Here is a 13,182-nt window from a genome sequence, read left to right on the forward strand (position 1 = left end):
GCTCTGCCTGTGCAAGGGAACTTTATTAAGTAAACAAATGAGGGGGAGTGTGCAATGGCCTTTGGTGTGAGACTTTAAAGAAAGCAAGAAGACTGCTTATGTTTATCCAGGATAGGAAGGGAACTAAAAACTAAAACCAACTGGTAGGCAAATGATTTCTTACTATTGGAAAACATTTGTCATTCTGGAAGCCAATGTCTCTTGCTTCTGATTTGGATTATGTGACTCCATGCTGCGGAAATTCGGGGACCATCCTTAGAAGGGGCAGTGTTGCTTTGATGAGCAGCTCAGGCTGGATCTGTGTGCTCCTTCCTCGGGTTGGCAGTTCTTGAAGCAAAATCGTTGCACCCTTTGGTGGAGCTGCTGCCTTGAGCTCTCCAGCAGCCAAGCACCCCTGGTCAAATCCTGACAGACACCAGAATGCACTCCCAAACAGCTGCTGACACTGATAGGGGTTTTCTCTTCTTGTCCCCATCCCTCCCACCCATCTTGCTTCCTTGGCTGAGGCATAGGGGCTGCTGATGGCATTTCCCATTGAGCATGCTGGGTCTTGAAGGGGATTAATTCACTTCCAGTTAATCTGCCAGGGGAGAAGTCTGTGCCTAAGCGTAATGGAGGCTAATTAAACAGAAAACCATCCATTTGTGCTATCTCATTAGGGATTTGTCATAAAAACCTTATGTTCTCTTACAAACCTAAACAAGTGTGCTCACCATGTGAAAAACAGCAATAAAACTGTCCACAGGGTTGTAAAGTTCTAAGCCGTCGTTTATACAGCCTGTCTGCATCCTGTAGGTAAGGAATGGCCTTTCTGCTGTCCTCAAAGCACCCTGCATAACGAGGGCATCCCTCCTTCGAAATGGGAAAGAGGGCCAAGCCCAGAGCTGACAGTCTTTTGGAGCGGATGCTTCTCTGTCTGGCCCTGATGGGAACCAGGGATCAGAAGCAGAGGACACTTGTTTCAAATCTGCACTGAAGATGTTTGGAGGTTTACAAAGCATAAATATAATGGGGTATCCCAGGAGATATGAACATCGGGTCCCCCAGGGCCTGGTCTCTTCCTTAGTCCCAGCTGGGTGTGTTCAGGAAAACTAAATTCCATATGGGTGATGGGAGACGTTGGACGATGGATGCTGTTTTGCAGCAAGAGAAACTTACAAGCTGTGTCCTCCAAGGGAAAGTTTACCCAAGGGAAAATTAGTGTGGTCTATCTAAATGGCTGCTCTCCTTCACTCCTGTCCAGAAAGAGATTTTCCTTGGTCCAAACTCAACTAACTTCAGAGTTTCTAACAAAACAGGGCTTGTGCAGAAGTCATATGAAGGCAGGTCTGCAGACCTTCTGCTGCACGGGAGGTGATCCGTGCTTTCCAGCCATGGGACAGCCCCCCATGGTAATGCAGCTGGTGTCTCCCTGCAGGCATCCGAGGTGGAGCGGCAGCTCTCCCTGCAGGTCCACACGCTCCGGGAGGACTTTCGGGAGAAGAACTCCTCCAGCAGTCAACACATCGTGCGGCTCGAGAGCCTCCAGGCTGAGGTGAGTCACCTGTGCTTGGCCTTGCTCCTTCAGACAGCGTTCAGGGCTGCTGTAATCCATAGGGCGAACCCCTCTGTGCTGGGTGAACAAAACCAGCTGCTTGGGGTGAATGAGAAGGTTGGTAGCTGTGCTGGCCAGGTTGGCAAAGGACAACGTCAAGCACTGCCTCAGCCACAAGCAAAATGAATGGATGGGAAGGATCTTCCAGGACCTTCACCATGGAGCTTCTGTCTGTACAGCTTAACCTCTAAGGCCATGGTGGGAAGATCTGTAAGGTTTGGGTCCTTTTTGCTGTTTCCCATGCTTGCAAAGAAAGCAGCGATCTTCCCCTACCTCTGAGCCAGTCATGCATGGAAGTAGAACGATACATTAGCAGGATGTATAGCATTTTTTACTTCCCTTCTCTGATGAGAATCACTGGAACTAGTGGGGTAGAAGATGTCCAACCCTACCACCCTGCCACTTTTTAAGCTATCTGGAAGAGCTTTTCCTAAAATCTCTCAATTTCTTCTTTCCTGCTCCCACCTGCTCCCTGCTGGTCCCTCGCCTTCTCTTCCCCTCCCCTTGGTGTGGAGCAGCAGGTCCTTGAAGTAAGTATGGAGGCTTGGAGGGCGCTTGCCTACACGTGCACCCAATCACCATGCATGCATGTCGTTATGTATGCCTCACCTCGACTTCTTCCCATCTCTTGCTTTCCAGATCTGTCTTCCCTATTTGCATGGCTCAGGGCCCACGTTGGAGTCAGAATCACAGGGGTTGGAAGGGCCCCTTGGGGATTATTTAGTACAGAGCGTTGGCTTTCTCTTACATGGTCATTCACAGTGTGTTCATCACTGGTTTGGATATCAAATGCTCTCAGTACAATCTCTGTATTATACCTCTTATTTTCCTTGTACCCCTTTTCTCCAACCCACACAAATCATGACAGTGGTGGGAAGAGACAGCTCAGAAACAATTACTCACCTACAAGCAGCTTTCTAATACCTACAGCAGCCTTTACCCTGCAGAAACAGCAAGATGTTCTTTGCTAATAGTCCTTCGTGCAGCCAAACATTTCCAGCCACATGGAAAACAACAAAAGACAGGAGCCCACAGAGGCCAAGAGAACAGTAGGATATGCCGAATTTGTCTGTCATCCATGTTGAAAGGAGTTGAAAAGAGACCATAGGGCATATTTAGGGTTGTACTGGAGTGGAGAACAGCATACACAGTTTTCAAAGGTCCCATGTGCACAAATCTGGAAAAAAGGTTCCTTTTTCTTGGTTAAACAAAAAGTGACCTTGGCTGGTGCTGATTCATCCTGTGCACCGTTCCCAGCTAAGTGAATCACAGAGGTTTTGCTTGGCACGTTGTCCCTCCTCACCTAAAATCACCGCCCTTGACAATTAAAAGAAATGAACCAATTTTAAAGGCATCCCATCTCTGGGAAATTAAAAATAAGCGTGGCACAGAAAGGAGCCTTCATGAATAAAAAGAAAGAAAAATCCCCAGTGAGAAACCTGGTGAATGTACTACAATTTAGAAGAGCATACAGGCAGTGCATTACACAGCCCTGCAGGGAGCAGGAGCTCATGGGCTCTCCTCCCTGTGCTCTCCAGCATCCATGCAGCAGAAAATCCCACCATCTGCTCAGGCAGGGATGGACCTGGAGCAGTAGCTAGTTTCATTCTTGCAAGTTTTAGGGTAGAAGGGGTAGCAGTTGTTCTCTTGCACGCAGGTGCTGAATACATACACGTATATTTCGGGGGGTTTTTTCTGCTTCATTTCTCTCATGGGGATGTGGTTTCCCCCATCTGCGCTACCTGCAAAGTATGGGGTTCAAGCCAGCTCTCATCCCTCTGCAGATCAAAATGCTGACGGACAGAAAGCGAGAGCTGGAGCATCGCCTTAGTGCCATGATGGAGGAGAACGACCTGCTTCAGGGAACGGTGGAGGAGCTGCAGGACCGAGTCCTCATCTTGGAGAGACAAAGCCATGACAAGGACCTGCAGGTGAGAAGGCAGCAATGGAAGAGGGAAGAGGACAGGAGGTGGGAAATGGGCCAAGGATGTGGTTTGGGGTAAAATCAACCAGAAAGATAACAAGGAACTGGGAGAATGGAAGAACTGAACATCTTTAAGTTGCACCGGGGAGGTTTCAGGTTAAATATTAGGAAAAAAAAGAGTGGTGATGCAGTGGCACAGGCTGCTGAGGAAGTGATGGGGTCACCATGCCTGGAAGTGTTCCAGAACTGTGGGACGTGGTTATTGGGCATGGTGGGGTGGGCTGGGGTTGGACTCTTAGAGATCTTTTCCAACTGTAATGATTCCATGATTCTCTGAGGGAATAAAATGCAAGGATCTGTTCTCCATAGAGATGGAAAAAAAGATGGAGCATCTTGATACAAAGAGCAATTTGGGGAGAGCCGAGCAAAGGAACAGGAGGGAAGGCTGGGAGAAGAAGGGAAATGTAAAAGGAAGCAGAAAACACTGACTGTGTTTCATATCACTTAATGTTTTAGTAGCAGCATTGGCTCCAGAAGGGGGTCATTTACTCTGGCCTGGAGGACGGTGAAGCTCTATAGCTCGGGTGGTTTCCCAGCAAGCTCCATCTCACCAAACATCGCTCCCTGGAGAAAAGCTGGCATGGCTGTAGCTTTGGGCATCTTCATAGAGAGCACAATTGTACCTCACTTTACTTTTACTTCACATCTGACAACCTCTTGCACCCCCAGCTCTTCAGAACAGTCAGAATCTTTTTTTCCCTCTCTTTAGAGGCACAAGAAAGCTGCCAATGTTTCAGACAGCAGCACCCTCCCCAGCACGTTCAGCTCTGCTGCTCACACAACACCTGGCTGTGCCCCAGCCCCGTGCACAGCTCCTGCCCAGGCAGAGCACAGCTCAGTGCCTATGAAATCACACAGTTGGGTGACCATGGATAAGCCCCAAAACAAATCAGTGCCAGTGCTGCGTCTTGTGTGTTTCAAACACTCCACTAACTCAGGTTGCAAAGCAGTGAATTAGGGAGTTTGACATCAGAGTTTTGTGTCAGAATGTTTATAGTTATAAGGAGACGTCTTTCAAGGTGTATTTATATTGCTTTTCTTTTTTTGGTTCAGTTTCTGTTGTGTTAGCTTTAGTAAGCTTTTTTCAGCCAAGTCTCAGCTTCTTCACAGCATTCCTCATTTTAGCACAGATTAACCTGCTGATTTCATCTTCCAGTGTCTAATAACATTTGGAGATTACTTAGCTCCAATAAACAGTAACATCAGCCAAGAGTGTTTTCCTTCTGGTTGGAAACCCTCTTTCATGCCAGCTCCTCCTCCCTTTCAGGTCCTTCATGAATCAAGAGATTCATCCAGTCCATATCACCTCCACTAACACTGTTTCCTCTGCTTATTTAATTTTCTTTGGAAGCTGCACCAAAGCCAGATGGAGCTCCAGGAGGTGCGGCTGTCCTACCGGCAGCTGCAGGGGAAGGTAGAAGAGCTCAGCGAGGAGAGAAGTCTCCAAAATTTCAACACAACCAGCACGTCCCTGCTGTCTGAGATAGAGCAGAGCATGGAGGCAGAGGAGCTGGAACAAGAACGAGAACAGGTATTTGCCCTCCTGCCCCTGACAATGCCCACGGACCTCACCAGCCCCAGAAAGAGATGTGAAATGTTGGATCTGGGCTTGAAGCTGAGCCCACAGCCAGAAATTCATAGAATCACAGAATTATACAATGGCCTGGGTTGGAAAGGACCACAATGATCATCTAGTTTCAACCCCCCTGCTCCATGCAGGGTCACTAGCCAGCAGACCAGGCTGCCCAGAGCCACATCCAGCCTGGCCTTGAATGCCTGCAGGGATGGGGCATCCACAGCCTCCTTGGGCAACCTGTGCCAGTGTGTCACCACCCCACCTCTGTTAGGGTTGTGGTCCCAACTCTAGGAGTAAATTTCAAAACCAATAGAGCAAACCAGGTGAATATTTGTGAGCTTTAGCAATCACACGCCTCGTTGCAGTGGAGGTGGAGGACCTCTGCAGCCTTGACACCCAAAGCTTACCTGGGGCTCTCTCATTCCAGCTGAGGCTGCAGCTCTGGGAGGCATATTGCCAAGTGCGGTATCTCTGCTCCCATCTCAGAGGAAATGACAGCGCAGACTCCGCCGTCTCCACGGACTCCTCCATGGATGAGTCTTCAGAAACCTCATCAGCCAAAGATGTCCCGGCCGGCAGCCTACGGGCAGCTCTCAGCGAGCTGAAAAGGCTGATACAAAACGTGCTGGATGGGGCAGACTCCACGGTGAGTTGGCAGCACTGTTATTGCCCGTGTCTCCTTGCCCAAGATGTCACAGGCTCTCACTTGACCCTGAAGTCCCTTGTCTCTGAGAAAGCCCGTGGGGAAGAGCTGTCTTGGCTCACTGCCTGCTCTCTGTCAAAACATCATAGAGTCATGAATGGCCTGGGTTGAAAAGGCCCACAATGCTCATCCAGTTCCAACCCCCTGCTGTGTGCAGGTCACCAACCAGCAGCCCAGGCTGCCCAGAGCCACATCCAGCCTGGCCTTGGATGCCTGCAGGGATGGGGCATCCACAGCCTCCTTGGGCAACCTGTGCCAGTGCCTCACCACCCTCTGTGTGAAAAACTTCCTCCTAATATCCAACCTAAACCCACCCTGTCTCAGTTTAAGACCATTCCCCTTTGTCCTATCACTATCCTCCCTCACGTCAGCCAAGAGCCAAACCAGCACATGGGATTTCAGCCCATGGATTTCAAGGTTACGTGTTTGAGCAACTCTCGTCAATCTTAGAGTCATTCTGGGAAATGAATGAAAGGAGATTTAAGGCTTGCAGCAAGTTTGAGTTCCAACATGGAAATACTGCAGATGGCATCCCAGTTCAGTTATTTCTGTTATGATTTGTCTTTGTAGCAATAGTGTAGTGAAACCTTGTAACCCCTATACAGGTAGATTTTGGCTCTACAACTGGGGCTGCATACAGATGTTTTGGTGAGACCAGCCATGAATCCATCACCATGTGAGGCTTTTGCTGGTATGCAGTGGTGTTAAGGCATACACCTTCGGCACTGTGAGGGGATGGCATCCACAGGAGCATAGAATTACAAGAAAACACCTGGATTTCTGCAAAGTATCAAAAATGAAGACTATTTTCATCACCTGCAAGCATTGCTAGCATGACTTATTTGAGAGGCCATGCTGATGCAGGCAGTGCAGACCTTGCAAATGCAGAGTCACGTGCAAGCTGTCGCCCTCCTCATTTCAGTAACTGTAGCAGCTGGTAGGAAGCTGAACATGGAGGTGAAGTGGTATTTGCCAAAGAAAAAAACAGTCCTGGAACAGGCTTGCAAACACAGAATGCAGTCCCACCTGGGGTCATTAGGTCTCAGTGAATTTGGTTTATGCTGAGCTAAGAGCACTGCCCTTCAAATTCATGCAACTGCCCTTTGAAAAAGAAAAAGCAAACAATAAAAACCTGATCAAGAGATTTCTCTCCTGCTGCCAGAGCTCTCGGCGGAGCGACGATGACTCCTTAGAGGAACAGATCAGGAGAACAAGTGAGGACTCAAGAGCCCTGAGGGAGTTAATGGAGGGAGAACGGGGGAAACTGAGGCAAAGTCTGGAGGAGCTGCAGAGGCTGCACAGCCAGGTTAGTAATGCCCACACTTTGCAGATGGCCTTTTAACACAGCGTTCATCCCCAAGACACACATTCTGTAGAAGAGATCACCATGGTGAGTAGCCCAGAAGGATCTGGGTGAGCAACAGCTACAGTTGGATAAGGAAATCTGTATTAAACCCAGTGCAGAGGCTTTGTGCATGTTTGGATCAGAGCTTCTGCACTTTGCAGGTGTCCGGGTGCCCATCCCAGACATCATCCCAAGTAACCAAATGTCCTTTTGAACTTTTTACCCAATCTGCTTTAGCAGCCAGCCCGTCTCACTTAAACTTTTCTCAGCAGAAGATCCCAGAATATAGGGTTGCTTGATATGGGGTGCTGGAACCCATAGGCATCCATTCTGACCCATCTTGCACTAAGTCCTGTTTTTTCTATTTTATAATTTGCTTTTACCTGAGTACAGATGCATCTGCTGAACAGACAAACCAGCACTGCTGTGTTGCACGTGGCACAAGGCTCACACCCTTCCAGCGCATCCCACTGCAGCATCGTGACACGTGCTAACTGCACACCCAGGGAGCCCTAATCATGGCCAAGCTGGCACCATGCTACACCCCTGAACCAACAAGGTTAATGCTAAATCAAACACAACAGCAGCAAATGATCCAATTCCAAACCCAGAGCGTTGAATCAGACCGCATCTATCCACACTGAAGCCAGCAAAGGCATCATCTGAGGTCATGTTCCAAAGGCAGCAAGTGGAGACAACCAAAGACACCCTTGGCAAAGCCTGTCTTCTATGGGACAAGGCTCCACATGCCACAGGAGATGTGGAGGCTGTGGTAGAAGCAGCCTTTGGCACAGCTGCTCGTGCAATACCAATTGCATTGGAGCAGAGGATGGGGTTACCACCCTTGGCTGCTTTTGCCCTTTCACCGCATCCTTTTGGAAAAAAGAAAACACAACCCTGTCCAAAAAGTCAGCACAACTGATGGACGCACAGGGCTGTAGGAGCTGTCTGCCCTCCATATGAAGATTCCTTTGAGGATTCAAGGGAGGTGGGTCAGGTGCTGGAAGGGTTTCCAGGTGGTAGAGGAGCATAACAGAGTGAGCGTGTGCCACAGACAAAGAAAAGTGTATGAAATACTGTGAATCCGTGCATGATTTCACAGCCTATTAACTCGCTCCACACAGGACCAAACCAATAGATCATTTCCCAGACTATTTAAGACTCTGCACGCATTTTGAAGTCTAATTAAAAATGTAAGACGTGCCAGTAACACCTTCTGTGGTGCGAAAGGGAACTTTCACATCCTTTGTCTTCAGTTTCGCACCGCTTCAGAAGACGCAATGATGTAACTGTTCCCTCTCCTGAAAAAAAAAACAACAGGAAAAACAATCTCTCTTGCTGCTAGATTTGCAGCTTCTACAGGCAGGGCACCTCAGTCTCCAGGTTGCCCCCTGGCTTGTTTTCCACCCTCCCTTGCCCTGTGCTCATCCTGGCTGTTCCACTCTCCCCTGTGAGCTCAGGTCACACTGCTGAGTGTGGAGATGACGACGCTGAAGGAGGAGCGGGACCGGCTGAGGGGAGCTGCAGAAGACAAGGAGACGAGCGAACGGCTCCTGCAGGCCATCCGGGATCGGGACGAGGCCATCGCCAAGTGAGTGGGGACACAGCCTGAGCCAGGCTGCATTAGGGGTACAGGAGCACCTGCCTCCAGGGTGGCCGGTCTCAGCCCTGCTGGTGATGGGAAACGCTGGCGGAGCTTAAGAGTTCCTAGGAGCTACCCTATGGCAGGACTAGGGGGCTTTGGGGGATGCTGTGAGCCCTGATTTTGCCACCCATGGTGCTGGTGTGTGGCACACGACAAACTTAGGGAAGCAAATGGAATCCCTAACTCTGTCCTGTCTTTTTCTTCTTTTGCCCTTCCACATACACAGAATGGCCCAGGTTGGAAGGGACCTCAAGGATCATGAATCTCCAACCCCCCTGCCACATGCAGGGCCACCAACCTCCCCACTTAATACCATGCCAGGCTGCCCAGGGCCCCACCCAGGCTTTGAATACCTCCAGCATCCACAACCTCTCTGGGCAGCTGTTCCAGAACCTCACCACTCTCATAGTAAAGAACTTCCCCCTGACAACCAACCTAAATCTTCCCTTCCTCAACTTAAAACTGTTTCCCCTTGTCCTGCTGTTATCTATCCTTTCAAAGAGTTGACTCCCCTCCTGTTTATAAGCTCCATTAACACACAAGACTTGCTTCCCTGCCCATCTCTATTGCAGCCTTGCCTGGACCTCATCCCTAAAGCATTCCTCTGCTCACTCTCTATCCTTTCCTGTTCCTGGGTCTTTTTTGCAATTCTCTTTTCCTCTGGTCGGGATTCTCACACTGTTTTGAATCTTTATTTTTCCCCATCTTCCTCCTCCCAGCCCTCTGCCATTTTGCTGCCCTGTACCCCATATCTCCTCCTTTGGCTCTGCACCCTGCAACCCTGCAGAACAGTGCTGCCCTGAGTTCTTTTCCCCAAGAAGAATGGGCAGAAGAATTCACCCCCCATCCTCTAGGTAGAAAGGATAGGCCTGATAATCTCCTCCAAAATGAGCTGGCCAGAACACCACCAGTGTATCTCCTTACAGACACACGTAATACTCAGGTGCTTGCGAGAATAGGAAGTGAGAGCATTGCAGCTCTGAGGATGCAGGGAGCTAAATCTCCATGCTGAGACCTTTTGTCTTTTTTTCAAGTGAACTTCTCACCCATGCTGCTCTTGCCCAGGTATCCAGCTTCTAAATTCCCACTGCTGTCCTCTGTTACACCTCCATCTGTTGGCATAAAGCAGGAGTGTCCCAGCTGCACAGCTGGGTGCAGAGACGTTGTTCTGACATTTCCTGTGCTTGTGGGCTGCTGGTTCTTGCTGTGGCTATGGCAACGTGCAATAAATCCCACTGTAATATCCAAGCAGCAGTGGGGAGCTTCAGAGGAAAAGGCTATTCCAGGTTCTCAGACCCACAGCCAGGAGCAGAAGGGTACAGCTTCTCCACAGTGGTTAATGACCCTATAAAGCCCAGAGGAAGGGGACGTGACAAGTGTGCATGGATGAGTGGTGGGTGATTAACGAGCAGTAGCTGCAAGTGAAAGGAGACAGCACAGAGATGCTAGGAATGAAAGTGTCATCGTGCAGACAGAGGGGATGCTGCATAGCAGCAAGCTGCCCAGCAGGCATGCAGTGCTCAGCCCACCTGCACCTCAAGGGTTAAGTCACGGCTGTTGAAGTGTTTCCCCCCCCCCCCAAAAAAAAAGCCCAACTCAATGCTGCACAAAAATAAAACCACCGCCTGAAGCAGACATCTGGCGTGGAACATTTTTAGCTTGAAGCTGAAGTTTGGCAAACATGGGAAGCAATAGGAAAAGAGGATTCTAGAATTGGAAGTGTTCGGCGATCGCTACCTGGAATATAAACACAGATTCCCAAATTGCTCTTCTGCAGGGGAGCGTGAGGGAGCTGCTAGGAAGTGATGAATGAGAGACAGTTAATAAGATGCAATTATTCCTCCCCAAAATATTTTCAAAGACAAATCGTTCCCAGCAAGTCACATTACAGTTTCCCCATCACACAGCAATTAATTGATAACTTCATGTTTGTGGCCAGGCAGCCTGCACCTACCTGTATGCTTCCCAGCACAGCAAGCATTTCCCAGCTCAGACAGCTTAGGGAATTGCTCCTTCCCAGGAGATAACTCCTTCCTGCTTCCCTGTAGCAGCTGGAGCATCCCACCACCAGGGTTTAGCCATGGGCTCACCTGCCCTCAGAATGCCTGGGATGACATCAGAGTGGCATTCCTGAGTGGCCCAGCTCCATGGAATCCGAGAGCTTTCTTTAAAGCTAATTATTTAATCCAAATAATTAATTTGATTTTTTAAGGAATGATAAACTGTTAAAGTATATGCTATGATAAATTCCTTCCTTCGGTTCTTTGCTCAGCCTAGGCCCCATCTCTAGAAACTGAAAGCAGAGTTGTACTTTTTGCAGGGTTATTTTTTCATATTGCTGGGCAGAAAAGGGGTCTTTGTTTTTTAGAGCATTCCATTTCATTTCCCATACATTAGTAAACAGAAGAAATGCAAAAATAATGTGTATAGAGATTCTAACTCATTTTAGTCCTCCATTTTTAATGGCAGATCCTGCACATCGTTCAGATGTACAATATTATTTTGTAGAGCAGCACATCTGAATATTTTCTCCTATTTTTCATGATGTTACCTAAAATCTGCTTATTTTATAAGGTAAGAATTTCTGCAGTTCTGGCCCACTCTTCTGGGCCAGGTAAATAGACCAGAAAACAATGGAGAAATGCTGAGGATTTAGGGACTTGCCAATTAAATAGAATCATAAAATGGTTTGAGTTGGAAGGGACCTTTAAAGGGCAACTGGTCCAACTCCCCTGCAGTGCACAGGGACACCCACAGCCCCACCAGTGCTCACAGCCCCATTCCTGACCATGGGTGTCTGCAGGAATGGGGCACCACCACCTCTCTGAGCAACTTGTGCAGTGCCTCACTGCCCTCAGTGTAAGGAACTTCTTCCCTATATCCAGTCTAAATCTTTCCTTTCTGTTTGAAACCATTTCCCCTTGTCCTATCACACAGACCCTGCTAAAGATTCCATCCCCTTTTTTGATTAAAATAAATAAATCATTGACTTCCGAGGGGTATGTTGAACATTTCCTTAAAATAATAATAATAACAATGAAGTGAAAAGTCCCATTTCTTGCTCTCCCCCCAGGAAGAACGCTGTGGAGGTGGAGCTGGCCAAGTGCAAGATCGACATGATGTCCCTCAACAGCCAGTTGCTGGATGCCATCCAGCAGAAGGTGAACCTCTCGCAGCAGTTGGAGGCCTGGCAGGTGAGCAGTTCCCCACTGCCACAGGGCAGGGTCTGAGGGCATACAGAGCACACAGCAGAGGAACCCACCTGGGTGTCCGTGTGGGGGATGCCCTCAGCATCGAGATATGCAGATGCAGCACATCTGTTCCTGTAGCCAAGCAGGAGGTGGGAGGTGGGGATGTTGTGGTCACTGGTCCACTGCGTAGCACTGTTGTCAATGCAGAAGATGTGGCACGATGGAAAAGCTGAAATCAGAGCTCTCAACCAAGGTAAAATAAACAAATAAATGAATAATCGGATCCCAAACCCACAGCAGGTGAGGGCAGATGCCCCAGAGATGTCCTTCTTAGGGTCAGTGGGACGGACCCGTGCCAAGCAGAGAGCTTTAATGGCAGACAAAAGATGGCAGACTCAGAGCCCTCTGAGAAACCGGCGCTGAGGGAGCATGGCTAATAGAAAATGAGCAGATACAAGAGAAAAGGTCCGGGTCAGTACAGGAAATTGGTGCAGACCCTGCAAGACCCCAGCTCTACTACCCCCCAACCTGACCGGTAGAAACCTCTCCCATACAACCTCACTCCTGTTTCAACTCCACCGTGTTTTCGTTTCTTTTTTCTTCTTCTCTTTCTCCTGCTTACAGTTTGCTTCCTCAGGGCTTTTTACTATCTGGCTCCTTTGGTTTCTGATCTAGTGGCCTTTCTCAGTTCCTGTACCAACAGCTTTAGTCGTACACCCCTCCTGCCTTTGAGGTGAGATCCCTGCACCCGCTGAACACCCACCATCACCTCGCCTGCTCCATTCACTGCTGTCTCCACCTGCATCCACCTCTGTCCTCACCACCATCTGGCAAGAAACCAGCGGGGGTTCCTCATCACTCCTCAGGGCCCCGCATCCCCCAGCACCAGGGGCAGAACCCCGCAGCGAGGCTTTGCCCCCAGGTCATCATGGGGAAAGCCAAGCTGAGGTCCACATGTCATTAATGCTGTGTGCTCAGCTTGTCTAGCATCAGGAAAATTCCTGAGGGGCAGGCTGGGATTTTACTTCTCAGCTTCATTATCTAGCAAGTGATATGCAGCACTCTGCAGGTTTGAATGAGTGGTGTAAATTCAGCTGCTTACTAGTACCACCTAATCTGTATATGTGTATGTATATCATATACA

General features: G+C 49.0%; 1 protein-coding gene across 3 annotated transcripts in view; it reads left to right on the top strand.

The window, feature by feature from the left end:
- The window catches only part of BICDL1 (BICD family like cargo adaptor 1), a 47,372-nt gene that overhangs the window by 25,419 nt on the left and 8,771 nt on the right, over positions 1–13,182 (top strand). The window contains exons 3-10 of one of the 3 annotated variants that reach the window (XR_007380287.1): positions 1,418–1,534; positions 3,379–3,525; positions 4,930–5,109; positions 5,582–5,800; positions 7,020–7,163; positions 8,663–8,793; positions 11,921–12,041; positions 12,663–12,771. Coding sequence is in view for 2 of the 3 variants with exons in the window: in XM_048963781.1 (XP_048819738.1) it covers positions 1,418–1,534; positions 3,379–3,525; positions 4,930–5,109; positions 5,582–5,800; positions 7,020–7,163; positions 8,663–8,793; positions 11,921–12,041; positions 12,714–12,770 (1,116 nt within the window). In the remaining variant the exon portion in view is untranslated. The remainder of the gene's footprint in view (positions 1–1,417; positions 1,535–3,378; positions 3,526–4,929; positions 5,110–5,581; positions 5,801–7,019; positions 7,164–8,662; positions 8,794–11,920; positions 12,042–12,662; positions 12,772–13,182) is intronic. The other 2 variants (XM_048963781.1, XM_048963780.1) reach the window with 2 other exon arrangements.

Source organism: Lagopus muta, chromosome 17, assembly GCF_023343835.1.
Source record: "Lagopus muta isolate bLagMut1 chromosome 17, bLagMut1 primary, whole genome shotgun sequence".
Classification (NCBI taxonomy): domain Eukaryota; kingdom Metazoa; phylum Chordata; class Aves; order Galliformes; family Phasianidae; genus Lagopus; species Lagopus muta.